This window comes from Perognathus longimembris, chromosome 25 (assembly GCF_023159225.1).
Source record: "Perognathus longimembris pacificus isolate PPM17 chromosome 25, ASM2315922v1, whole genome shotgun sequence".
Classification (NCBI taxonomy): domain Eukaryota; kingdom Metazoa; phylum Chordata; class Mammalia; order Rodentia; family Heteromyidae; genus Perognathus; species Perognathus longimembris.
This window is the reverse complement of record NC_063185.1, coordinates 13,222,814-13,250,130: the sequence shown is the minus strand read 5'-3', so window position 1 is coordinate 13,250,130 and position 27,317 is coordinate 13,222,814. Positions and strand designations below refer to the sequence as shown.

The following is a 27,317-nucleotide window of genomic DNA, read 5'->3' as shown; positions in this document are numbered from 1 at the left end:
TTCCAGAGCTGAGCCTTCTCAGTTTCTGGGGGGCCAGTTAGCCCCCGCCCCCCACCGTGGCTCTGACTGGGCTTGGGCCAGGCTGTGCCCATCGAGGAGAGGCCGGACTCCCTTGTCTCTGGCCAGACTTGCTGATGTCACCGTCGCCCGGGACTGGGGAAGGGGAGGACGAGGGGGCGGGCCCGACTAAGCCCCTGAAATCCTAGCCGCCCTGCGATTGGCTACGCCGGCCCCGGCCCGGCTGCGGATTGGTCATCGCCGAGGGCTTGAAAGGTGGCTGGGAGCCCGGGACACCTCAGACGGACGCTGGCCTGGGATCCGACCGCGTCCACGGCAGCAGCCAGCCCGGGTCGCGCTCAGCCCGCCATGGCCCGGTTCTTCCGAGCCTCCTGCCTTCTCTCCCTGCTCCTGGCCGGCTTCGTCCCGCCGGGCCGGGCACAAGAGAAGTCGAAGGTGAGTTTGCACCCCCAAGGGTGTGGGACGTGGGGAATCGAACCCAGATCCTGGCTGTCCACCCGCACCTGGCTCCCGGGGCTCTCCTCCAGAAGGGACGCCCCAAACTCTGCCTCCTCCCCACCCCACGTGCCACGGGGACCCCCGCGGGCGATCGCCATCGCTTCTCAGTTCCATCGAACGCACGCGGGGACCTGGGGTCTCCAAGTGGCAGAAGGAAGGGGAGGGTGGGTCACAGTGTCGTCCCCCTCTGCTTTCTCGGGGTGCTCTGCTGCATGCATATGGCATCAGTACCGACCACCCCGCTTCTGGAAGGCCAGGATGGGCTTGGGCATCACCACCCAAAAACCCAGAGATCTGCCCTCCAGCCTGGCCCTGCAGGTTCCCCCCCCACCCCCACCCCCCGCGTGACCCAGAGGGGAGGCTGTTACCTGGGGGGGTCCCGTCTTGGGGAGCTGCTGTGCTGGGCAGGTGCAAATGTCCATGTGGAGCCCTGGGCCTGGGGAGAAGAGGAGAGAGATCGGGGTCAGAAGGAGCTCTGGAGTGGCCGTGGGGAATACTATGGGTCCCAAGTCCCCCGCCCCCAGCCTGTCTGTCCTCAAGCTGGAGTGGGGACAAGGAGGGATGATGACCTAGCAGGCGTGTCTCCTAGGTCAGGAGGGGCTGGGCGGGTCCTGCAAACCTCTCCTCTTCCCCAGAGTACGGAGGCAGAAACCAGGAGTAGGGAGAAACCCAAGGAGATGATGTATCTCCAGCCTCCCAACACACACACGTGCACACGCACACATGCACCTTGCATAGGAATGCTCTGGGCCTTTATTATAAAGATCTTCTAAGTCCATGATGCTATTTCCAAAATTCTATCTACCTCTCATTCCCAAAGCAGGGTACTTCTGCCTGTTAAAAGCCCCTCCTTTTTTTCTTTTCTTTTCTCTTTCTCCCATTCCTTCCTTTCTTCTTTCTTTCATGCTAATACCAGGGTTTGAATTCAGTGTAGGCACTGTCCCTTAGCTTTATCACTCAGGGCTGGTGCTCTATGACTTAAATCACTGTGATCTTTAGATCGCAGCCTCCTAAATAGATTACAGGTGTAAGCTATCAGCACCCAAACCTAAGCCCCTTTCTACTCTCAGCCTAAAATCTAGTAGTCTTCCCCTCCTTGGAGTCAAGTCTAAAGACTGTATGACTTCAAAATCCTTCTTCCTCCCAGCCTTATTTATTCCTAACCAATGGCTCAGAAGGCATTTTTTTCTGAGCAGGAATGGGTTTCAAGAGTGGGGTATGAAGCTGGGCACTGTGGCTCATCCCTGTAATCCTAGCTACTCAGGAGGCTGAGATCTGAAGATCCTGGTTCAAAACCAGCCTGGGTAGGAAACTTTGTGAGACTCCTATCTCCAATTAACCACCAGAAAACCTGAAGTGGCTCTGTGGCTCAAAGTGGTAGAGCACTACCCTTGAGCAAAAGAGCTCAGGCCTTGAATTCAAGCCTAACAACCACCACCACCACCACCAACAACAACAACAAAAAAGAGTAGGGTACACAGTAGAGTGAGGGGGTCAGTGGACAGGCCAGCACCATGGAGTCAGCCCTATCTTGTCAGCGTGAGGAAAGCCAGGGAGGGGAAGAGTCAGACCTGCCCTTGGAGGGCTGAAGGTAAGCATGTGGACTCCATGAGTAACTCGTCAGAATCACGTGTTTCTCAAAGAACTCAGGGAAGTTCTGGATGGATTTGGAGAGAGCAGGACCAAGTCTTGGGATGAAGTGTGATTGTATCCTAAACAGCCAGCCAGGCCTTGCTGGTTAAGGATAGTCTAGCTATGCCATCTCCCCTCCCAGGTCCCTGGAGTCGAGATGCCCTAGTACTTGTCACCCAAGAGGAAGGCATGGGGAGGGGCCCTGTGGAGAATGGGGTGGGCTAAAGGCGACTCAGCTCCAGGGATGTTTTCCACCTCCTAATCCAAGGGAGGGGCTAGCCAGGAGGGAACCCTCCTTTCCTTGCTCCGTTCCCTCCTCAGTCCAGCTTATGGCTGCCCAGGCTTCTTGTCCTTTGCTCTAGACAAAAAGACCGTGCAGAAGCTGCAGACACTAAACAGCTGCTGACGTGTCTGGGATCCTAGTAACCGCTGGTTTCTAGGTGACTAGGCAGAGAGAATCACAGAACCACAGGCTGACGTCAAGGCTGAAGGGCTCTTCAGACAGCCCCGAATTGGACTCCATTTTACAGTGGAGCAACTGGAGGCTGAGAGGGAAAAAGCATGCTCACCCAGAGTGAGAGGTGTTTCAAGGCCTAGAGGACGCCAGCCTCCCAGGCTAGTCCTCCTTTCCCAACATCCCACCAATGGGTACTGAGAGAAGGAAGTCAAGGACCAGCTGCCCTAGATAGCTAAGGGCATGGCTGTCATTCTCCCCCCCCCCCCCACTCCCAACTTTCAGGCCATCAGAAACTCATCTCTTGTCTGGTTACGGGAGGATGAAGGCATCTCTGGCTGCCTGTCCTGTCTCCCCTCCTTCTTCAAGGCTGTGACTCCGCCCACCATGGACCACCAACCCTGGGGCTCAGTGGCCACAGTAGGAAGCCTAAAGGTTGTCACACTTATCCTTCCCATTGGAGATATCATTATGATATCCAATATCTAATGAAGGGACTCTGTACACCTGCCCCTACTGGAAAATGTACCCCCCCCTCCAAAGGTAATCCTCCCATTGTTTATGAACCCTGGTGATTTAATTAATCTCATAGCTATTTAGGCAACCCCATGACTTTTCTCACTGTTTCCTAGAGATCAAGTTCGGCTCAGCCTGGAGTAGAAGGATGTGATGGGGCTCTGCTGTCTGACTGCTAGTTTTCTGTGACCAGCTAGGGAGCTGTTTGTATTCTCTGCTCTGTATGCATTGTGATTGTGATATTGTGTGTGTGTATGTGCGTGTGTGCGCGTATGTACCAGTCCTGGGCACTGTCCCTGTTTTACTCAAGGACAGCACCACTTCCAGTTTTTCTGGTGGCTCATTGGAGATCAGAGTCTCACAGACTTTCCTATACAGGATGGCTTTGAATCAGAATCCTCAGATCTCAGCTAGGATTGCAGGTGTGAACCAACGGCACCTAGCATCTGTTTGCATTTTAAGGGGAAAGCCAGCCCAATCTGTGGCAGGACAAATGCTGAGCTCAAGTCTAGGCCCAGCACCCATGTAAAGTCATGGGGTGTGGAATATTAGACGTATGGAAAGTAGGGAATTTGCACCAGAGCCAAGAAGAGAGCTGGAAACCGCTGAGGAATGAATGGCCTGGCTGAGGCAGCCAGCCAGCCCTGGCTCAGCAGGCCTACAGAGATGTGGTAACCCTGACCCAGGAGGCTTTCCCGAGTCCCAGTGGCGGCACACCCTGCCATCCGGGTGACGCCCTTCACCAATTAGACCCGGGATGAGGTGTGTATGGGGGAACCTTATCTCAGCATCACGTTTTCCCGAATTGTCCTCTCTATTCTCTCACACCAAGTTTATACCAGTTATTCCTGATCTTTCCTCCTCTCGTAGGTTCGCAGGGCCCCAGACATCATGTACAATGGCATCAAGCTTTTTCCTCACTATCATGTTCCATCCAACGACACTTTTTTGGGAGCTTTGTCATTGGGGTGAGGGATGAGGTTTGGGGGTGTCAGAGGCAGTATCCTGCTGCTGGCTTTCTTCCTGACACTGGGGACCCTCTGCGACGAAAACGATTGAGTTAAGTCAAGGCCCAGGGAAGAGAAGGGGCTAGGTCAAGGCCACCCATGGCTGACCCTGCTGCAGGTGGAACCCAGGTCTCACAGCCCACTCCACAGGGCTAGGCTCTGTCCTTCCTCCTCTTAGAGGCTGACTAGGAGGGGCAGGTGGGCAGACTGGACGGTGTATTGTTTGTCCATGCTTGATGCTAGGCACGTGACTTTTTCTGTCATAGGTAGAGCTTTTCCCCATTCCAAGCCTCTGGTCCTACTACCTCATTTCACAACAGCCTCATCTTGGCCACTGAATCACCCTCTGACCAGCTTTTCCTTCACAGTAGCCTAAGCCTGGACTATTGCAATAGCCACCCCATCTTCTCCTTGGCCATGCTCAGAGCCCAACTACCAGCTCCCTCGGGGCCACACCCCTTTAAGCTTGGCAACTGCTCCCAAGTTGACACAGATGTGGATGTCATTATTCCTAAGTCATCTCCAGCCCTAACTGCTCGCTGCTTCTGGTTTTTCTCTTCCAGACTGACTGCCATAATGGTGTGAGCGGTACCATCTACGAATATGGGGCCCTCACCATTGATGGAGAGGAGTACATCCCCTTTAAGCAGTACGCTGGCAAATACGTCCTCTTTGTCAATGTAGCCAGCTACTGAGGTTTGACAGACCAATACATTGGTAAGAGCCCCCGCCCCCCCACTGCTTTCTTCAGATCTGATTTCACCACTTGAGCACACTTCAATCACAGGAGCTTCTGTGTCAAGGAAAAAGGGGGTGGTGGCTGTGGTTGAGAAATTCCAAACCCATATCCTCATACTCCACTAGGTTCCCCCCGGTTTTCTGCAGTATATCAGGCAAGCCTGAGGTCTGATTGCCTTTGAATACATTCTAGAAGGTTCTAGATCCTCCTGATTCCTGAGCCCTTCAGCTATTTTGAAAGCAAAGGGATGGAGCTTGGCTGAGAGGTTCATCTTCCCCTACCCCCATCCGCCTTGGCCCGCTGGGGCCCCAGTGTGTGCTGGGGACATAGCAAGAGGGATGGAGGGCAGGCCACATCCAACAGCTCACTCTACAATAAACCTTTAAGGTAATGTTGCTCAGCCTGCCCTTCTGCTCAATCAACAGATGAGGACACCAAGGCTCAGCAGGAAAACAAATGAACAAATTACCCAGGGTCACAAGGCTAGCAGGGACAGAATCCGCCATTTGACCCAGATCAAATGCTTTTCCCCTCCACTGGGGCAGAGAATGGAGCCCAAGGGAACAGGCAGGCCGAAGGCCTCTGACAACGCCCAGGAAAAGATCCACAAAAGGCTGGCAGGGTGGGGCTGGCAGGGATTGGGAGTGGGGTGAGGGTTGGCTGGCCCTGAGCCTGCCTGGCCCTCACAGGCGAATTCCTGTGAGAAGACAGCAGAGTGCAGGGCCCTATGAGTGCTCTGAGCAGGCTAGAGTACATTTGAGCAAGAGACAGGCTGGACATCGTATACAAGGCCAGAGGGTGCTAGGGAAACCAGAGAGCTGGCTAAGACCTTGCTTAGGTTCCTGCACTCCCAGAAAAGGGTTATGAAGCTCCCATGTTACCCCCAAGGAAGGCCTCTGCCTTCTGTCCAGGGACAGATGGCTCTTGCTCCTGAATACTCTCAGGAGTCCTTGTCCTTGGCCAACCAGCCCAGTTACTGGGCCTTGGGCAGTGGGCTGGAGACTGTGTTTTATTTTTTTGTTCCAGCCCTGGGGCTTGAACTCAGGGCCTGGACACTGTTCCTGAGCATTCTTGCTCAAAGCTGACTATTTGAGCGATAGCTCCACTTGCAGCTTTTTGGTGGCTAACTGGAGACAGGAATCTCATGGACTCTCCTGCCTGGGCTGGCTTTGAACTGCAACTTCAGATCTCAGCTTCCTGAGTGCCTAGGATTACAGGTCTGAGCCACTGGCCCAAGACTGTTACGTCAGAAAGGACATTTCTCTCTTCCCTCAAATCTTCACTCCATCCACAGCAGGGTCAGAAAGACAGGACCTGAATCCCAGCATTGCCTCAAAGTCACTGGGTGGTCCCGGGCAAGTCCTTTCCTCCTCAGGCCTCTGATGTCAGCTATGGGTGAGCAGGGGGCAGTGGTACCTACCAGGAACGGCTCCTCACCAGGCCGTCCCATCTGCTCTGCTCTCTCTCTGGCCTAGAACTGAATGCACTACAAGAAGAGCTTGCACCATTTGGTCTGGTCATTCTGGGCTTCCCTTGCAACCAATTCGGAAAACAGGAGCCAGGAGAGAACTCAGAGATCCTACCCAGCCTCAAGTGAGTGCTCACCCTGAGACCCCAGGAGGCCATGAGCCCTTGATGGACCCCTAGGCCACTCAGAGCCACTCCTTGTTCCTAGAAGACCTGTTTAGTGGGGGGGGGGAGGAGGACAGCAGGAAGGGACAGGAAGTGAAGGTGAGGGATGGGTGGCCATACAGGGCACGACAGCAGAGGTTGGGCCTGAAGTTGGGCCTGAGAAGGGACTGACCAAGCTGGAAGGGATGACCCCAAGTCGATGGTGCCCCCCCCCCACTTGATCCTGCTCTGTCCCTTCCCTCATTTCTGAGCTCTGTTTGCCTCCTTAGCACCCACTAAAGACCATTCCTCACAGGTATGTCCGGCCTGGTGGGGGCTTTGTCCCTAACTTCCAACTCTTTGAGAAAGGGGACGTGAATGGGGAGAAGGAGCAGAAGTTCTACACTTTCCTAAAGGTGAGTGCACTGCCTAGGTTGGAAGTGCTCCCCGCTGACCCTGGCTGCTGGCCCCAGCCCACAGACGAGGCCTGGGACAGGCTAAAAGCCTCAGAATCTTCTAGTCATGGCTGAATCACAGAGGCCTGGGGAGGACGGTGGGATGGAGGGTGCTGGGAAGGACCCCAAACTCTTCTTCCATCCCTGCTCCAGAACTCCTGCCCTCCCACGGCGGAGCTCCTGGGCTCCCCTGGCCGCCTCTTCTGGGAGCCCATGAAGGTCCATGACATCCGCTGGAACTTTGAGAAGTTCCTGGTGGGGCCCAACGGCAAGCCAGTCATGCGCTGGTACCACCGCACCACGGTCAGCAACGTCAAGATGGACATCCTGGCTCACATGAGGCAGCAGGCAGCCCTGAGGGCCCAGGGGAAGTAAAGAAGCCCGCCCCAGCCCCACCCACCACGCTCTTCAGGAGGGAACCCCGTTTCCAGCCACATCGTACCACCATAACCGCCCCTCCTTTCCTACCCAAGGCCCCCCCCCCCACCCTGGCACAATGTGTGCCTGCAGTCGTGTGTATACCACTATGCTCGGGGAGGGGGGGTCTGCACACGTGCCTCCAATGTGTGACCATGTGTGTATGCACTTGTGGGGACACAGCCACACCTTAGCCTGTCCCAGTGCCCGAGCCTGCGTACCACGGAGGCACCTGTGCTGTGTGTGTGCTGAACAACAGTCCTCGCTCTCCGCTTCTCACCAGAGCCCTCCCAAAACCTAGCACTAAATTCAACTGGACTTCAACCTTGGGGTCACTGACTCAATGGTTCCACTAAATCCTCCCCAACGACACTGCCCCGCCTCTCTCCTTCCTGAAGAGCCCTCCCCAAGCCTCCGTCCCTACCCCACAGTGCTCCCTGAGATCAGCCAAGGCAGATGTGAGAGTGAGGACCGTGTCCCCGGGGTCAGGCGTGGCATCTCCATGAGGGAGGGGCCCAAAGCCCTCGTGGGCGGACCTCCCCTGAGCCTGTCTGTGGGGCCAGCCCTTAGTGCATTCAGGCTGACGCCCCTGGGCAGGGATGCCACCCCGCACCTTCTGAGGGCAGGCCCTCTCCCCTCACCCTGTCCACTGGCACTTCTCACACCCGCCTGCCCAGTAAAGGCCTTTCTACAGCAGCTGAGTCTCCTGTGGTGCTTCTTCCCACTTGGGGGACGGGGAAGGTGAAGGTCGAAGGAAGGGAAGAGGGGATGCTTTGGGTCCTCGTATGGTGGCTTCTACTTGGGCTCAAAATTGCTTCTCTCATTCCGGATCTGGCCAGTTCACGACAGCTCTCATTGTCGCCAACCGTTCTCAGAGGCAGCTAGAGCTGAGCAGAGAGGCCGAGGCCCAGGACTCCTGGAGTGAAGTGAAAACTGGAATGGAAGCTGGGTGCCGGTGGCTCACACCTAGCTACTCAGGAAGCTGATGTGAGGATCGTGGTTCAAAGCCAGCCTAGGCAGAAAAGTCTCTGAGTCTCTTATCTCCAATTAAGCACCAGAAAACCGGAAGCAGTGCTGTGGCTCAGAGTGGTAGAGAGCCAAAAAAAAAATCTCAGGGACAGCTCCCAGGCCCTGAGTTCAAGCCCCATGACCAACCAAAACAGGCAGAACACCAAAAACCAGAACTTAAAGCTACGTCCCCTGATTCCTTCCAGTGCTCCTGATTGCACCCCAAAGGCTAGTGACACTCTCAGGAAGATGGGGAGAGGTGTGTAGTGGGAGGGGCCCAGGAGAACACTGACTGATGGAGAGAACCTTAGTCAGAATGTAAGAGAAAGAAAACCAGCCACAGAACAGTGATCTTCCACTTGGATTTATGTCCAAACTTCGTGCAAACAATTGCCTAGAGAAAGCCACCCCAGCGCAGGCCGCTGGCACCACCAACCTCCAGCTGTAAGGGGTGGGGGCCCCTCGGCAGATGTGGCTGGCGTGGCCTTGATTCCAGGCTCCGAGGGCTCTTGCAAGGTTACCATGGGGGGCAGTGGGGCGCCCAGCATCGGAAAATTCTGCGGTTCCCTTGTGCTCTAGAGACAAACCCACTCTTCCACAGCTCTTCCCTGAGGTGAGGGCACAGACCACACAGCTTGAAGCAAAAGCCACACACACACACACACACACACACACACATTGGATGGGCGCCTGGATGGGCCCCAAACCATTTCTGTGGCGGTTTTAAAAGGAAGGGGTCACAGCTGCATCTCAATCATAAGGTGATGTCCAGGTCAAAGCCAGCCTCTCTCGACTCAGTAGCACGAGGCGGGGTAGTGAGTTCTTCCTGGCCCAGCACAAAGAGGAGCCCCAATGGAAGGCCACTGGGCGAAGTCTCCACCATCTCGTGCGCAGTCTAGGGCTGAAGATGTGAGCCGATGGCTCTTGTCAGCCTCCCTTCTCGCGGAGGCTCTGGCCCAAGAGAGCCTGTGGCCTCTAGTTTTTTGGTAATCTGAGGTCAGCGGGCTCTGCAAGACGAAGGTGGAGCCAAGTGACATATGCTGGTCTCACTGAGGCCCCTCACCGTCAGTTTTTGCAGGCTCTAAATAAACAAAAGCGTTGAGGACTTAGGAGATGGTGTGGCACGGTCAGTTCTGAAGTCTTACCTGGAAGCAGTGAGTACTCAGCTAGCCCTGAGTACTACTGCGTGCTGGGACTCTCCAGCCCTGAGGGGTGGCTGATGGGGACCTCTGCACGGAGGAGGGAAAGGGGGACACAGACGGGGTCTTAAAGACTCGTTCCAAGTCCCAGGTGTGGAGGTAGTGAGCCCAGTCAGTCTGGTTCCAGATTCCTGAAGTGAGCAGCTCCTGTGGAGGGGCTGGCCCTCGTCTCTGGCCAACTTCTTCCCCTTAGCAACCAGATGCCATAGATCCTCTGGGGAAAAGACTGGCCAGGCCAATCCCTTAATAAGCACCAAGCCTCCCCACATGCTCCATCATCTGTCCTGTGGCCTCTACTTGCTCCTACAACCTCCTGACACAGCTGGCTCCATGTCTGCACACCTCTGGCTTTTTTCTAGAAAGTTCTGTGTCATGCTGAGATGGCCTTAGCCTCAATGCTGTTCCCACGCACTAGCTAGGATTCTGCTCCCAGGGTCTCCCAGGGCCTCCTGCCTCACAGAGTCCTGCAGGGAGTGAGGGCAGTCACTAGGGCTCAGGGTCTCCTCTTGGCAAGCAAATTGTGGAGTCAACCTTATGCCTGGAGGGAGCTTTCCAGAATGCCACGCTGGTCATGGCACTGCTTTAAAATGTGGGACTCCAGGCCAGGTGTTGGTGGTTCACACCTGCAATCCCATATACTTATTAGGAGGCTGCGATCTGAGGATGATGGTTCAAAGCCAGCCTTGGCAGCCAAGTCCATGAGACCCTATCTTCCAAAATAACCAGCAAAGGGGCTGGGAATATGGCCTAGTGGTAAAGTGCTCGCCTTGTATACATGAAGCCGTGGGTTTGATTTCTCAGCACCACATATATAGAAAACATCCAGAAGTGGCGCTGTGGCTCAAGTGGCAGAGTGCTAGCCTTGAGCAAAAGGAAGCCAGGGACAGTGCTCAGGCCCTGAGTCCAAGCCCCGGGACTGGCAAAAAAAAACAAGCAAAATAACCAGCAAAAAGCAAGGCTGGAGTCATGGCTCACATGGTTGTGGACCAGCAGAGCAACACAAGGTCCTGAGTTCAAACCCTAGTACTACCCCTCACAAAAGATTCGACTCCATGTTTAGGATTCAGACTAGCCCTGCCCTTTCATACTCTGCAATACCCTGACCTATATGGTCCTGCCTACATCTCTCATTTTGTCTTGTCCCTCTTTTACTCTTTCTTTTGTTCTTGACTTTGTTCTTGGCTCCTGAGCCTTAAACTGACCACCCTGCTTTATTCTTCTCACGGTGTTATGGATCTTAATGTCCCCCAGAGGCCCATGTGCTACAGGCTCGGTGGCCCGTCAAGCTGTTGTGCTATGAGGATCAGGAGTTGGTCCTAGTGGAAGGAAGGGAGGTCGCTGGGAGTGTGCCTTGAAGTGGGTACTGTGGGGACCTCAGCTCCTTCCTGTTTCTCCTTCTGGCTTCCTGGCTGCCAGACCTCCTCGGCCTCATACTCTCACCACGAAGCGCTGGGCTACTCCAGGCCCAAAGTGAGAGGGCCAAGCAATCATGGACTGAATGCTCTCACTGTGAGCCAAAACTTACTTTTCCCCTTATCATCTCAAGTATTTTGTCACAGGTACAGAAAGCTAACAAGGTACTGCCATAAGAAGCAGGGTCACTGCTGGTTTTTGTTTTTTGGGTTTTTTTTTTTTTTTTTTGCTTAGAAAGCTTTGGAATTGTTTGGCAGGCTAGAAAAAGGCTTAATGCATTTAATGGGTGAATCTGGTAAGAACTCAGAAGAGCATGGTGGTGGGAACGGAAGAGTGAGGCCCAGGCTCAGACGGGAATGAGGACTCGTGAAAACTGGACAAGATGCCACTCAGGTTACATTCTGGCAAAGAATTTGTCTATGTTTTGTCCGTGCCCTGAGACTTGTGTGAGGGTGAGTTTAAAGGTGATGGGCTAATTAATCTGGTGGAGGAATTTATAAGGCCAGAAAGCATTTGATTGGTGGCATGGCTATTCCTGACTGCTTCTAGCCAAATTTACTCTAAAAATCAGGAAGCATTAAGATAAAAAATCCCTCTGACTCCTCCTGCAGTACCTACCACTCTGCAGCCACCACAACTTCCTTTTCAACACTAGTTCAGAAGCCAGGCCTCTTCTTCACCAAGTTCAGAAAGTAACATTCCTAAATTGGGACTTCTTGGTAGGGAAGGGGCCTCCCTCAGGAGAAGGCAAGCTTAGGGCCTTCTCCAAGACTAGACCTACCTGGTTCTGTAGGCCTGGACTTGGGTAGCTCCATCTGGGAACTCTGATTTCGCATCCCTGCACAGGGTGGACGCCAGGTATATTCTGGCTGCAATGAAATTGATGCTTATTCAATGACCACAACTGAAACAACACTACAAGCTACAATACCACAGTAGTACTAAATATTCATTAACCAAGTGTAATTTAAACCTTACAAATACCCAGGTTAGCATTCCCAAACAAAGAACCTGAGTCTCAGAAGGATTAGGAAACATTACCCAGCTAGGATGATGTTCAAAGCTTGACTCTGAATAAAAGTCTCTATAACCTCAAATGATCTCTCTTTCACTCTCTCTCTGTTTGGTATCAGTCCTGGGGCTTGAACTCAGGGCCTGAGTACTGTCCTTGAGCTTCTTTTGCTAGAGCTCTACCACTTGAGCCATAGACTCATTTCCAGCTTTGTGGTGGTTAACTGGAGATATGAGTTATCATGGACTTTCCTACCTGGGCTGGCTTTGAACTGCAATCTTCAGATGTCAGCCTTCTGAGTAGCTAGGATTACAGGCCTGAGCCACTGGCACCTGGCTTAACTTTAGCCAGTCTCTTAACCACCACACTACTCTAGTGTTTAATGATGTATATAAACGTTTGCTGGAAAATGGGTGGAACTGGATACTGTCATGGTAAATAAAATAAGCCAATCTCATAAAAAACAGGATCAAATGTTTTCTCTCAGTTGTGGAAGGTAGGGGGAAACAAAACAATCGAGGTGATATAGGTAAACGGGGGAGTACTAGGGATGGGGAAGGGGAAAGGAAAAGCAGGGGAAGAGAAGCGGTTAAGAATGGTAACTGGGGGGCTGGGGATATAGCCTAGTGGCAAGAGTGCCTGCCTCAGATACACGAGGCTCTAGGTTCGATTCCCCAGCACCACATATACAGAAAATGGCCAGAAGCGGCGCTGTGGCTCAAGTGGCAGAGTGCTAGCCTTGAGCGGGAAGAAGCCAGGGACAGTGCTCAGGCCCTGAGTCCAAGGCCCAGGACTGGCCAAAAAAAAAAAAAAAAAAAAAAGAATGGTAACTGGGAATAGAGTTGAAATACCATCATATGCTTGCATCGAATGGACACAATGAAATCCCTTAACATACTCCAGTTTTAAAAAAAGACGCATATGAAGAGTGATTACATGGGCTGTTAATAACTATTAATTATAATATCAGTGATAATTAGATACAAACTATGGAATACAGATAGTCAATACTGGGTCATCAACTGTTACGTATACACCACCCTTAATGAAAGATTTTTTTTTGGCCAGTCCTGGGGCTTGAACTCAGGGCCTGGGTACTATCCCTGAGGTTTTTCCTCAGGCTAACACTATATCACTTGAATCAAAACTCTATATCTGGCTTTTGGGTGGTTAATTGGAGATAAGAAGCCCAGGCTGGCTGGTGCCTCATGCGGCCTTCTCCACCCTACACTATGACCCACTGCTGGCAGGGCAGCTGTGGCCGCACAGTCCTCATGCCTGGGAGAGCAGAGCTGCTGGCAGCCACCACCCTGCTGCCCCCCCCACCCCCGGCTCCTTACCCCTCCGTGATCTCCCTCTCACCCCTGGGCTGTCCTGCAGGGAAGGAGGGGCGCACAGACTCACCAAATGGAAGAGGCGCAAGTTGGGGTGTGGGGCCGTGTGCTCCATAGCCATGGGGGGAGGGGGGTAGCGGATCTGGGACCAGTCCTCAAAGCCGTGGTGTGGCCCCATGGCCGGCATTGGAGGGTAGGCGTAGGGGTAGGCCCCGCACAGGTGCTCTGGGTGGGGCTCCATGTGGTAGCGCTCTCCTGAGGCCTGTAACAAAAGGCTCATCTGGCTCTGGCCTGCAGCATGCCACATGGGCCACCCCCAGGGGCACCCGGCGGATCGCCCTACGCCTAGAACCCTAGTTCCCTCAAGGCACGAGAGGCTGAGACATAGGTGGAGGGCAAACATGGCCACAGGTGGCCCACGATCGCCACACGGAACACATCCTCAGCACTCACCACCTACACCTTGTTACCTTGGCTGACAGGGCGGCAGGCGCCTGCTCCTCCCTCCAACCGCTCACCTTCGCCTTCCTCTTCTGTTGCTTCAGCACTTCTTTAGCCTTCTCTTCATCTTTGAGTGCTTTGAGCTGGAGGAGGAGGAGGAGGGGGAGAAAAGCCGGTGTGCACGGGGGATGGGGCTCTGGCAGGCTGGGGTCTGAAGCACTTCTCTGCCCAGGGGCGGAGCGGAGCCCAGCCTGCGTGGCGCTCTGCCTGAGGGTGGAATGAACTCAGGCCAGGAGGGTGTGTGCTTCTCTCTGTGAGCGAGAATTCGTTCCTTGACATTGACTATGGAAGTGCAGGGCTGGAGACACTATTGAGTGAGACCTCCACATTGCACAAAAGGCCAGAGAGGGCACTGAACTCGCTAAGGTGCTCAAAGAAGTGTGGGAGAGAGCTGGACGCAGACCAGGTTGTGAGCTGGACCATCAAGACACCAGGTGGCCTCCTACTCTCTCTCCCGCCTCCCATGAGGACAGGCAGGGTGCCCTTCCCTGTGGCTCAGGGGCTCCTACCTGGGCGTTGGACGAGGTGACCTGGGCCTGCAATTTCTCCACCTGCTTCCTCAGTTCCTCCTTCTCCTCATTCATGCGTTCCCGGTCGCTGCGCTCTCTCTGGAAGTCCTCCTCAAAGATCTTCACCTGGAGGAGCCCCAGCAGATTTGGGGGGGGGGGGAGGCACTTAGTTCTGAGCAGAGGCTTTCTGAGCTCAGGACCAGGCCCTGCCTCTTCTGCATGGTCTTGGGGGGTGTCCAGGGGACTGGGATGGGTGTACCTCCAGTTCCAGTTCCATCGCTCTATCTCACCCAGAATATTCCTGGATCTCACTATCTTATGTTTTGGGCTTCAAGGCACGCCTTTCTTTGAACAAAGGTTCTATGGCTTAAAATAAAAAGGTTGCACTGGTCACCAGGTGGCTCATGCCTGTAATCCTTGCTACTCGGGAGGCTGAGAGATCTTAGGATTGCTGTTCAAGACAGGCTGGGCAGTAAAGTCCTTGAGACCACCAGAAAACTGGAAGTGGCGCCATAGCTCAAGCTGTAGAACACTGGCCTTGAGCTGAAGAGCTCAGGGACAGTGCCTAGGTCCAGAGTTCAAGCCCCATGACCACCACCACCACCAAAAACAACAACAAAAAATCAAACAAAACAAAATATATATTATTGAACACATGACTATAATATAAAATGATTTCTATTAAAGTCTTTTCCTCTATGAACTCTTAAAAAAAAATAAAATTTGGGGCTGGGAATGTGGCCTAGGGGTAGAGAGCTTGCCTAGCATGCATGAAGCCCTGGGTTTAATTCCTCAGTACCACATCAACAGAAAAAGCCACAAGTGGTACAGTGGCTCAAGTGGTAGAGTGCTAGCCTTGAGCAAAAAGAAGCTCCGGGACAGTGCCTAGGCCCTGAGTTCAAACCCCAGGACAGACAAAAATAAATACATAAAATTTACTTTTTACACATTAGGTAAATAGGAGTGGGGAGGAAGGGGGGAACTCAGCAGTGGCTAGCAGGCAGAGCGATGACTGAAGTTAGGGACATGGAGCTGAAAAGGCTAAACTGGTGACCGTGCAGGGGCCAGGCCCACCGCCATGGTCCCATGACTCCCAACCCGTCTTGGCCCCGCCTCCTCCAAGCCTCACCTGCTGTTTCAGCAGCTCATTCTGCGTGACCAGCTCCTGCTTTCTCAGGAGGGCTCTGGCTCCTTCGGGGCTCCCAAATGCTGGTGGGGATGAAGGCGAAGCCTGGATGCTCAGAGCTTCCTCCAGAGCCTGGGGTGAGGGAAGAGACGGGACCATCAGCCCTGGAAACCAGGCCCCTTGGGTAGTCATCCTCGAGGATCCTCTTCTGGATAATAACCACCCCGCCAGTACCCTGTAACAAGCTATCTCCCGATCAGTAACATCGGGCACGTATCACCTCGTGGAAGCCTCATCACCATCCTATGAAGAAAGACTAGGATCACGGCCACATTTTACAGATGTGAAAACTGAGGCTCAGAGACCTCAGTGACTTGCCCCATGTCACACAGCCAGTAAGGGGCAATACAGAGATTCCAACCCAGCCGAGGGTCTTAACTGGGATCCTCAGGTAGGTGGGGGATCTCGGTTCTTAGTACAGGCCTAGGAAGAACCTCATCTTTGAAGGAAGCTGGTCTCTGGCAGCTGCCCAGATTCCTCAGCTTCTCTTGGGTTCTTCAGCCTCAGCACGCCCCAACCCTGCCTTTCCCTAGTTTCCTAAACTGAAACATGAACAGATGAGGTTATAGAAATAAAACTACAGGCAGGTGCTGGTGGCTCTTGCCTATAATTCTAGCTGCTCGGGAGGCTGAGATCTGAGGATCAAGGTTTGAAGCCAGCCCAGGCAGTAAAGTCCATGAGACTCTGATCTCCAATGAGCCACCAGACAACCAGAAGTAGAGCTGTTAACTAGTTATTTACAACTCTGGACACCTCTGAGGCTGTTCACCCTTCATCCCCACCTGGACTTCAGTCCTTGGACAGCAGGCCTCCTGGGACAATGGGCAACATAGACTTACTCCCCCCACGCCCCCCATCCCTGCCCAGGCCTGAGGAGAGCACTGAACCAGGAATAAATTCAGGATGCTCTGAAGGAGGGGGCTCTCCACATTCTTCTCCTACTTTACCCACTTTTAAGATGCATAGACTGAAGTCTAGCAACAGGCAAGAGACTGGCTTGAAATCACAGTCATGCCTTGCATGGCTCATGTACACAGGTATCTGTCCTCAATTGTGTATGTGTAAGTGTGTGTGTGTACACGTGTGTGTGTACATGTGTATGCTGGTACTAAGCCTCATGCTCTCACTTGGCTTTTTCTCTCAAGGCTGTAAATCTATCATTTGAGCCACACTTCTGTTTTTTTTTTTTTATTTGTCTGTTTTTGTTTTTTGCTGATTAATTAGAGAAAAGAGTGTCTCGCAGGCTGGAAATGTGGCTCAGTGGTAGAGTGCTTGCTTAGCATGCATGAAGCCCTAGCACCACACAGAAACGTCTGAAGTGGCATTGTGGCTCAAGTGGTAGAGTGTTAGCCTTGAGTAAGCCAGGGACAGAGCTCAGACCCTGAGTTCAAGTCCCAGGACTGGCAAAAAAAGAAAAAAAGAGTATCTCGCAGACTTTTCTATCCAGGCTGGTTTTGTCCTGTGATCCTCAGATCTCAGCCTCCGAAGTAGCTAGGGTCACAGGTGTGAGGCATGAGCATCAGGTCTCTCATCAATTCTGCTAAGACAATCTACACGTCTGTCCTTCTGGTGCAGGTCAGCGGTATGGAGAGCGTTATGCTAGGCCTGCATTTAGACCTCCAAATCCCCTGGCTCCTCATGTGACATAGCCAATGCTTCTTCAACAGCAATAGTCACGATTAAAGGGTGGCGACCAGGAGGCAGAGGAAGGAGAAACCAACAAAGGACAGGCTAGGCAGTAAGCTGCAAACTCCCCAGGCCTGTGGAGAACAAAGCATGTCCTCTCCCAACTCTGCCCTGCTGGCTTTTCCCAGGCCCACGGAGGAAGAGGAGGGTAAGCAGAGCTGCCATGACCCTAATCAGCCTGCAGGCAGCAAAATGAGGCCCTGAGAGAGGCTCAGCTCAACTAATCTAAACGGAGAGAGGCTAAACCAGGACTAGAGCCACCTCTAGACCTGGCGGCCATATTGCCCCCAGCCTTGGCTCTGGCCAGACTGTTTCTGCCTTATCAGCCTCCACTGGGGGTACCCCACTCCCCGGACACTACTTCCTAAGGCTGAGAAAGCCCGACCTCTCCCTCCAGTGAGCAGTCCTCAACACGTATGCTTGGTGCCGGCACCGAAGGAGGCAGGGGGTTCAAGCCGGAGAACATGGGTACTTCCCAGTGTGGAAGGAAGGGCAGAGGAGGCAGGAATCGCGCCTCCTGAGCTGGGGGCTCAGGCAGTGGAGTGGGCTTGGCAGCTGAGCTCAGGGCAGCTTTCTCTATCCAGGGGATCATGGCCAAGACACCCACCTTGTTCAGCCGCTGGATCTCCTTCTCGTGGTACTCGCGCTGCCGGGTGAGGGGGCCCAGCTGGTCCTGCAGGTACTTGACCCGCTGCTGCAGCTCCTGGGCCTCAGGCTGTCAGCTGCTCCTTGCTTGTCTGCAGGGAGCATGGGGCTGGTAAGCAGGGAGCCTCTGCAGGAGCCTGGGAGCTCCTGCGCAGCCTGCCCTGGCCTTGCTCACTCATGCCTCCTCTCTTCCCTCTCCCCCTGCCATGTTGCATTGCCCGCAAGGGGTGCAGTAAGGGGTAGCAAGTGAATGAATGGTCCTAGATCCTGACACCAGTGCCTCCACCAACCAGCAGAGACCAGAGGCACACCCCCCCCCCCCCGCTAAGTGCCAGGGTTAGGTGGGTTCTTAATATGAATCACAGAGGGCATGAGGAGTGTGAACCCCCAAACTGAATGTGAAATACTGCCTGACAATTTTCTGGGGAGAAAGGCGTAGTTTCCAGCACATGGACAGAGGGGAGGGGTCTTCTGTCATTCATACAGAGTGATGAGTTGTGAGAACCTCTAATGGTCCTCTGAGTCTCTGATCTACAAATGGTAGAATGCTGAAAGACAGAAATGTGGCCAGGCATGATGTGCACGCCAGTAATGCCAGCCACTTGGAGATAGGAGGACCAAGGCTAATCCAGGCAAAGTTAGTACAATACCCCTTTCAAGAACAAAAGCACTAGGCATGCTTAAATGGTAGAGCTCCGAATTATCAGTTTAATACTTAGTACCACAAAAAAGCCCCCCCAAAACAAACATAAATGCAGCACAACACAGAAGCACTGTGGAATGAGGCCTAGCTCCTTTACACAATGGGATGTGAAAGTCCAGAGAGGAGGGGGCTTAGTCAAAGCTGCACCGTTCTCCCTCCCAAAAACGACTGTCTCCCTGTGTACCAGTAGGAAAAAAGGCCCAGAGACAGACAGGAAATTGATGACCATGGTGACCTGTGGAGGGGGGTTGGGAGCTGTGAACATTTCACAGTCCATCACATGGGTTCAGGAGGATTGGGTGACATAGGGTCAGAGTCCACCCAGATCGGTATGACCTTGAGGTTCACACTGTCCAAACCAGCAGTGAGCTATGTCTAGCAGAGGAGGCTCAGGCAGCCTCATCCTGATCTGCAAGACATGCTTGGGTTTGGAAACGTCCCACCTCCCCCAGAAGACACGAGAGAACACAGGCCCCAGCGATTGCCTCATCTGCTCCAGTGAGGGAGAGCAGGGACCAGGGACCAGGGCCAGCTGTGTGTCACCAAGTGCTCGGCCCTCCAGAGAATACACAGGGAGTGACCTCCTCCTCCCAGGCTAATCCTCAGATAAGGACCTGGAGAGTCACAAGCTAAGGAAGAACTTCCACATGCATTCCACGTGACAAGGCCTTTCTTAGGCGAGGCAAAGCCCCCTCCCAGTTCCCACAAAGGCACTGGGAATAAAATCTCCAGAGTCTGGGAGTCACACGCACCTCCTTTTTTTAAGTGAGATAAAAGCCTCACTATGTAGTTCAGGCTGGCCTCAAACTCATGACTCTCCTGCCTCAGCCTCTGAGTGCTGGGATTATAGGTATACACCACTACATCTGGTTGGCTTTTCTTCCTTTAGCTGTCCCTGGAATCTGAAGCGCTCTGAACGGCACCAGTGACCAGGATAGAATAGATGCCATTTCTTCAAGGACTTGTTCGTGCTTCCCACTAAATGATCTGGCCCCCACAGGCCCACACTCTCCTTTCTGCATCTTTTTTTCTTGGCAGTAGTAACCCACTTTTCCATATTTGCTTTTACCTGGTTGTGTGGCATAAATTCTCTGACAAGGGTAGTGACAAGGTCAATTCATGTTGAATCTGATGCCTAGAACAGTACCTGGGACATGCTCTGAGGGAAAATGCTGAGAGGATAAATAAATGAAACTGTTTCATTTCAGCCTCTTGCCTACAAAGCACCATCACTACTTTGAGTACTGAGTAGCAGCCTTGGCCTGCTGTGTCTTTCTTTTTCTGGTATGGGTACTGGGCTTGAACTCAGGCCCTGAGCACTGGCCCCTTAGCTTTTTCACTCAAGGCCAGTAGGATACCACTTGAGCCACAGCTCCACTTCAGCCTTCTTTCTAGTTAATTGGAAATAAGAGTCTTCTGCCTTTCCTGCCCAGGCTGGCTTCAAACTGCTATCTTCTGATCTCAGCCTCCTGAGTACTGAGGATTACAGGTATGAGCCACAGATGCCCAACTTGTACCTTTCATATGATCTGTTTCTGTTTGGTTCCTCAGTCTGTAAGGTGTGTGTGTATTGTGTGTGTGTGTGTGTGTGTGTGTGTGTGTGTTCCTGGGACTTGAACCTGGGGCCTAGGCACTGTCCCTGAGCTTCTTTTTGTTCAAGGCTAGTGTTCTACGACTTGAGACACAGCTCTACTTTTGGCTTTTTTTTTTTTTTTTTTTTTGGTAGTTTATTGGAGATAAAGAGTCTTACCTCAGGCTGGCTTCGAACTGTGATCCTCAGATCTCAGCCTCCTGAGTAACTAGGTACAGGTACAGGTGCCCAGCTTGTAAGGTTTTCAAGGATCAAAAGTTGTTCAAAATGAAAATAACAGTATTTGAAAAGTGGGAGCTATCCCTAACCTCCTCAATTTTCAGAGGAGAAACTGAGGCAGAGGGAGGGGAAAAGTGCCTCTTTCCGGGGCCACACAGCCCTGGGCCCCCGGGTCGTGCCTGCTCACTGACAGCATGCCCTCCTGGCTACCGCAGGGCCAGCATCTCACTTGCCTCCTCCATTTCGATCTTGGACTTGGCCAGGAGGAGCTTGCGGTCAAAGTCCCGCTGCTTCTGCTCCCGCTCCGCCTCCAGGTCAGTCACCTGCTTCTGCAGGTCCGCCAGCTTCTGCCGCAGCTCAGTGATCTGGGTTCGGGAGCAGAGGCCGCGTGTGAGTGATGGCAGGGTGTAGCAGCACCCCTATCCCCACCCTGCCTCAACACTGCTGCTGCCCAGCTTCTCCTCCTGGCCATCCTGGGGCTCAGCTCAGCCCCCCCCCCCAACTCCAAGGCTCAAAGCTGCTGAGAAGGAAGCAGCAAGGTGAAAACTGGGTGCGTCTGGAGAGCTCAGACAGGAGCCCTTACCTTCTGCTCATACTGCTGCTTCATGGACCGGAAATGATGGTCCCACTGCTTGTTCACTTCCAGCAGCTGTGGGGAGATGGAGAGAGGTTGGGCTTAGAAGGGGAGCGGGACAAGGGGCGCCTACTCCCTGCCCCCACCTTCCCAAAGAGGATGTGGCACATGGGAATGATGGCTATGGCACTTCTCACCCAGGCCCCAAGAGTAAGAATGACAAGACACCGGAGTAGCCATCATTGTGGGGTACAATCGGGGACCAACACCTCTGCAGAGGGCAGTGTGAACTATGTGTTTGGACTGGTTTCACATCTGCCTTCCCAGAAAACACAGAAAGCACAAATAGAAGGATCAAGGTCCAGGCATACTTAAAGAGTATGTGTGCAAGATGCTAGTTTGAAAATAAAGCAAAATGTCCAGGAAGTGGGAACAAGAGTTTTTGTTTTTATTTTTATTTTTTGCTGGCACTGGGGCTTGAACTCAGGACCTGTATGCTATCCTTGAGCTTTTTTTTTTTCATAGTTAATTTACTTCATTGTTACAGAGGTGAGGTACAGAGGGATTACAATTACATGAACCAGGCAACAAGTAAATTTCCTGTAGTACAGAGTCTCCTGTTCTCCCAGTTCCTCCCTCCTGTCTCTAACCATGAGTTGCACAGTTCCCTCCCATCCGTGTCCCGTGAGTTCCATTGCTGCACTTTTTCACCCTTTTGCCCTTGAGTTCTGTGCCCACCCCCCACTCGAAGATATACATGTAAATACACCATACATAAAGAGCTTTTTTTGTACTTAAGGGCGAGTGCTCTACCACTTCGACCACAGCTCTACTTTCAGCTTTTCATGGTTAATTGGAGATAAGAGTCTCATAGACTTTCCTGCCTAGGCTGGCTTTGAACAATGATCCTCATATTTCAGCCTCCTGAGTAGCTAGGATTAAAGGCGTGAGCCACTGGTGCTGGCTTTTTTTGTGTGTGTTTTTAAATTAAAACAGCAAAATGGATTCATCAGTAATGTGCCTGTGAAGAAACTCCAAGGTCCTGAGTTCAAACCCTAGTACCACCCAAAATAATAAAAAAAAAAAGCAATAAAGCACAGCATATTCTCTTAAGTTCTAACAGAATACGAATTATAGGACATCCCTGTTCACCCTTTTCAAGCCCTCTACCTCCATGCGCTGCTGCTCCAGGACTTTCACTTTCTTCTCAGCTGCACCCAAGGCCACCGCTTCTGGAACCTTCCCTGCCATCACACTAGTCTGGGAAGAGACACAGAGGTGCTCACCAAAGCTTTGCATACACATTTTCTCCGTTCTTTTCCTGGATACTGTCCCTAAGCTTTTTCCGCTCAAGGCTAACCTTCTACCACCTGAGTCATGGCTCCACTTACAGCTTTTGGGTAGTTTATTGAGGGTAAGACTCTCACAAGCTTTCCTGCCCAGGCTGGCTTGAAAACGCAATCCTCAGATCTCAGGCTCCTGAGTAGCTAGGACTCTAGGTGTGAGCCACTGGCACCTGGCCATTTCCTCCCACTCTTTGAAGTCTCCTCTGCTGTCCCAGACCTCTGCCTCCCACTTCCCTAGTTATCCCAGCCACCGGGACACCATGAACCAGCCCAGCCACGACTTCCCTTCTGGAAGTCCCCGGGGAGAATCTGCCTCTTCTCTGATACAGGTACTGTGGTGGGAGACCACTGCTTGGCCCTCCCTTCCCTCCCTCTACACACCTATCACCCCATACCCTCTGGCCTGGAAGACAAAAGTTACGTACTTTTTAAAGCTGATTCATGGAGGGGACAAATGTGATTAAAGGTATATTGTTATGTATGGATGGAAATGTCTCAAGGAAACCCCTATATATGCTAATAAAACTCTTTTAAAAGTTTAAGTATTAGAATGAGGAAAATACAAGTTGTCATTAGACTACTGCCATAATAAATGTGGCAGGTGAGATCTACCGATGATGGGTAGTAAAACGGGTGAGGAGAGGACTGAGGACATAGCTCAGTGATCAAGTACTTACTTTTTTGTGTATGCCAGTACTGAGGCTTGAACTCAGGGCTTGGGTATTGTCCCTCGGCTTTTTCACTCAGGCTGATACTCTTACCATTTGAACCATAGCTTCACTTGCCACTTTTTGGTCGTTACTGGAGAGTAAGAGTTTCACAGATTTTCATGCCTGGGCTGGCTTCAAACCTGGATCCTCAGATCTCAGCTTCCTAATCCTACAACTAGAATTACAGGTGTGGACCACTGGTGCCCAGCCTAACATAGTGTCTTGGATTCAATCCAACAACAACAACAACAACAACAACAACAACAACAACAACAAAGGACATGAGTGAAAGACTCATGAAGTCTGCAGGAAAGTTTGGGGTCTCACCAATGCTAATTCCTAGTCTTGATAGTTGGACCATGGTTAGATAAGATGGCTCACAGGTTGTTACATGGTTATTTATGATGGTTAGAGGAAGCTAGAAGAAAGGTATAGGGACTGAACTTTGGACTCTGCTTCAGTTTAAAGCAAACTCAAGGTACCATTTAAAAAATTAAGAAGTGTTGAGGTGGCATAGTGGATCGGGATAGGAATGTAGAATTGCGCACTGGCTCTTATCTCCACCCTTCTGGGATGCTAGCCAAGACTAGGACTTCTGCTCTCTCTGGGCCTGAGTATGTGAACATGAATCAGAAGCTGGTGGTCTCTGCAGCCATGTGGGGACCTCTGACACTGGAGGATACCCTGTGATCCTAATTTGTTCTGGGAGTCCTATTTTCTCTCTACTCCCTTCCTCTCAGACCTCCTTCTCAGGCTTGGGGTGGGGTGTAGAGGTAAAACTTGTTAGGCTCAAGTGCCCTCTACAGGCGAAAGCCTTTAAGCACACCCATGATGCTAGTCAGGGCACATAGGAACCTCTTCAGGTAAAGTGGCCTACTGACTCTTGGGCCAAAATTATGCATAGCCAGAAAGGATAACAGCTCAAGAAATGGAGGAGGAGGATGCTGAGACTCTGGGTAGTGAACCCCAAATCTTCACAGAGGAATCTGTTGAGGAGTAAATAAAGCCAGCCACACAGTTGGCAGACCCAGCTGCTGGTCTCAAATCTACCTTAAAAAGAAGCTGAAAAGCCAAGCACCAGTGGTTCATGCCTGTACTCCTAGCTATTTAGGAAGCTGATATATGACAGTCACAGTTCAAATCAGGAAGCTGATACATGATGATCACAGTTCAAAGCCTGCCCAAGTAGAGGAATCCATGAGACTCTTACTTCCAGTTAACCACCTGAGAAAGGCAGAAGTGGAGCTGTGGCTCAATTGGTAAAACGCTAGCCTTGAGCAAGAAAACTCAGGAACAGTGCCCAATGCTGAGTTCAAGCCTGTGCACCCACACATGCACAAACACACATACACACATTCACCATTTATTATAATAAGCTGCTGTCATGTGCATTGTATCACTGAATTCTCTGGAAAACTCCTGAAGGGGTGTCACTATCTTAGAGGAGGAAATCTCAGCCAAGAGTTTTTGTAACTTATCCAAGGTGTCAGCACCGTAACAGGTGGAGCCAGGACAAACAGACATTTGCCATTTGGCATGTTTCCCATGTCTGCCTGGTAGCAGGTGACACAGAGATCTTGACTGCATGATGGCAAATGGCCTCTCCGATCCTCCTGCTGTTGAAAATGGAAGCGTCGTCCTAGTCCTGCCTACCGTTCAGGCAGAAGGAGGCCTAAATGAGATCGTGGCTTTGCAAATCCTGGGTAAGCTCTTTATTACCATAAGAATGTGGGAATTAAGTTATTAATTACTACTACTACTACCTATGTGTAAGCTTATCTGAAGACACTGGGCCCTGCAGTGCGGTTACTGAACCCTATTTAAGGGGGAAAAAACCAACCATGTGAAAGGGTGAGACTCGGGGGAGGGAGAAGGAAAGAGAGAGGGCCAGGGGCACTTGGGACCTGGCTGTGCGCTGGAGGGGCCTGGAGGTAGGAGGGGGAAGTGGAACGGCCCTGTGGCATGACAGGCCACGCTGACGTCGTGGCACCATCTTCTCTCCATTTCTGGGCCTCCAGGGGCACAGGACGGTAGGATCTCAGTAGGATCCCCATTCTGCCTCCTATATCTGACTCTCAGGAGTCATCCTTTAAGAGACCTTGACAAATGAGGTGTATTTATGGATCAGTGTCCAGACTGAGCAAAAGACTCAACCCCAGCTTCTCTGAGCAACGGCTAAAGGTCCGAGGCTGATCAGCCAGGAGAGGAGAAGGCCTATGGCGTCAGGGAGCCATGTAGCTGAAGCAGTTCTGGGCAGCATCCCAGAGAACAGGAAGGCCTATGGGGCTGAAGGTAGAAAAAGAACCCTAAGAAATGGACATGCCAGGGGGGCAGATACTGCAGATCAAATCATGTAAACACCACTGACCAATCATAAAGAACCTTCTACCAGTATACCTGTGCAGAAGTGCAAGCTCATTGTCTCTGGAGGCAGTGAATGGACACAGACTGGATTTCGGATCACATACCTGCTGCTGTCCGGCCACGCCCTTCTTGATGGTACCCTCTATCTTGGGGGAGCCTGGATGCCCACAGGCACCTTCTTTGTTGCTGCTGCTCATCAACAACTTCTTGAGCTCCATATTTTCCTCCCTGTGGTGAAGACAGAGAAGTCACAATGCCTCTGGCTAGGGAACTAGTGAGGCCTCAACCCAGGTGCGCGACTTTAGCAGAGTTTAGTATTGGGAGAACTCATTGCTGTGTGTGGGTTTCCCTAACAGTCTCTAATACTCAATGGCAGGCTGTCCCTGATGGATTGCTTATATTCATGAGATCTTCAGGATATAACTGAAGTCTGCATTAAGTAACCCATCCCATACCAGTGAGATAGCTCCACCCGTTACCCCCAAATGGCCTTGATGGATCAGGGGAATGCCAGCAGGGTGCCGGTAAGACCTGAGCACCCGATAGCACCTACTGTCTCCTTGGGAATGGAAAAAGCCTGAGCCCAGATAGTACCTACTGTGGCCTTGGGAATGGAAGAAGCTGTCCGTAGGCTCAAAACCTGTGGTGGCCATGGTCCTTTACCATCACCTGTTAATAATACCCATTCAGCTTCACTCTCCATTTAGGGTAGGTAGTGCTGGATTCCATTTATTCCAGTTAAAAGTTTCCTTTAACGCTGGGGATACGGCCTAGTGGCAAGAGAGCTTGCCTCGTATACATGAGGCACTGGGTTCGATTCCCCAGCACCACATATACAGAAAACGGCCAGAAGTGGCGCTGTGGCTCTAGTGGCAGAGTGCTAGCCTTGAGCAAAAAGAAGCCAGGGATAGTGCTCAGGCCCTAAGTTCAAGGCCCAGGACTGGCAAAAAAAAAAAAAGTTTCCTTTACAATAATATGTGTGTGTGTGTGTGTGTGTGTATGTGTGTATTTGCTGGTCCTAGAGCTTGAACTCTGGGCCTGGGCACTGTCCCTGAGCAACTTTTGCTCAAGACTAGCACTCTCTCCTCTTGAGCCACAGCTCTGCTCCGACTTTTTTGGTGCTTAATTAGAGACAGAGTCTCACGGACTTTCCTGCCCAGGCTGGCTTCGAACTGCAATCCTCAGACCTTAGCCTCCTGAGTAGCTAAGATTATAGGTGTGAGCCACTAGTGATTTGCTCCTTTACAGTAACATCAAGTAGAAATATGAATCAAAATAAAACCTTAATTATACAATAAGGCAGGTAATACAGGACAGAATAAAAGTGATGGGGAATCAGGGAAATAGAGAACACATCGGATCGGGTTCCCTTTGTTAGCTGGGTTCCCACTCATTAGCAACACCCAAGAAGTGAAGCAGTTTCCCCGGGCCACACAGTAAGGACTTACATTCTTCCTTCTAATCCATGAGTCTTTCCTCCAGCCTGGGGTTTTGTACCCATGGACAGGGCCAATATGGTGTAAAACCTCAACTCTTTAGCCATCCCGAAGTAAACAAAGGCATTCTGATTGGAAATGGCAGTAGTTCAGTACTTCAGCATTATGTGGCCACACTGAAGTCTGTTTGCTGATTGACTTCAAGAGGGGAAAGTCCTTGCTATGGTACAGATGTCTCCTGGGTGGACTGAGCCCAGCTGGTGCCTAACATAATCCAGCACATTACCCACAGCACAGGTAGAAACCGTGGCCACTGTTAGAGCTCGCAGAGCAAGAAGACCCAGGTTCCCATTGGGAGAACTGAAGCGAATCCCTGCACCTCTCTGGGGCCCAGTATCCCCTCATATGCTGCGGGGTTGGGCCCTCATGATCAAAGAGGGCCCTCTTGAGTTCTGACAGTCAAGGTCAGGTGCAGACCCCGCATCTCACCTTAGACCCACCACCTCAACCTTGAGACAGGAGGGGTAAGAGTAC

General features: G+C 52.0%; 2 protein-coding genes across 2 annotated transcripts in view; one reads left to right on the top strand and one right to left on the bottom strand.

Annotated features, from left to right (window-relative positions):
- The first annotated feature begins 281 nt into the window (after nt 1-281).
- Gpx3 (glutathione peroxidase 3) lies at nt 282-8,043 on the top strand. Its single transcript, XM_048334301.1, has 5 exons — nt 282-453; nt 4,689-4,842; nt 6,340-6,457; nt 6,792-6,891; nt 7,084-8,043. The coding sequence occupies exons 1-5, from the start codon at nt 367-369 to the stop codon at nt 7,303-7,305; spliced, it is 681 nt and encodes a 226-aa protein (XP_048190258.1). The 5' UTR covers nt 282-366; the 3' UTR covers nt 7,306-8,043.
- A 660-nt stretch (nt 8,044-8,703) lies between these two features.
- Tnip1 (TNFAIP3 interacting protein 1) overlaps nt 8,704-27,317 on the bottom strand; it is a 37,058-nt gene continuing 18,444 nt past the window's right edge. The window contains 12 exon segments of the mRNA XM_048334300.1: nt 8,704-9,436; nt 11,749-11,836; nt 13,384-13,575; nt 13,832-13,897; nt 14,324-14,449; nt 15,453-15,581; nt 17,803-17,907; nt 17,909-17,932; nt 20,587-20,718; nt 20,937-21,002; nt 22,098-22,187; nt 25,452-25,575. Of these exon segments, the coding sequence (XP_048190257.1) occupies nt 9,402-9,436; nt 11,749-11,836; nt 13,384-13,575; nt 13,832-13,897; nt 14,324-14,449; nt 15,453-15,581; nt 17,803-17,907; nt 17,909-17,932; nt 20,587-20,718; nt 20,937-21,002; nt 22,098-22,187; nt 25,452-25,575 (1,177 nt within the window). The 3' untranslated portion in view covers nt 8,704-9,401.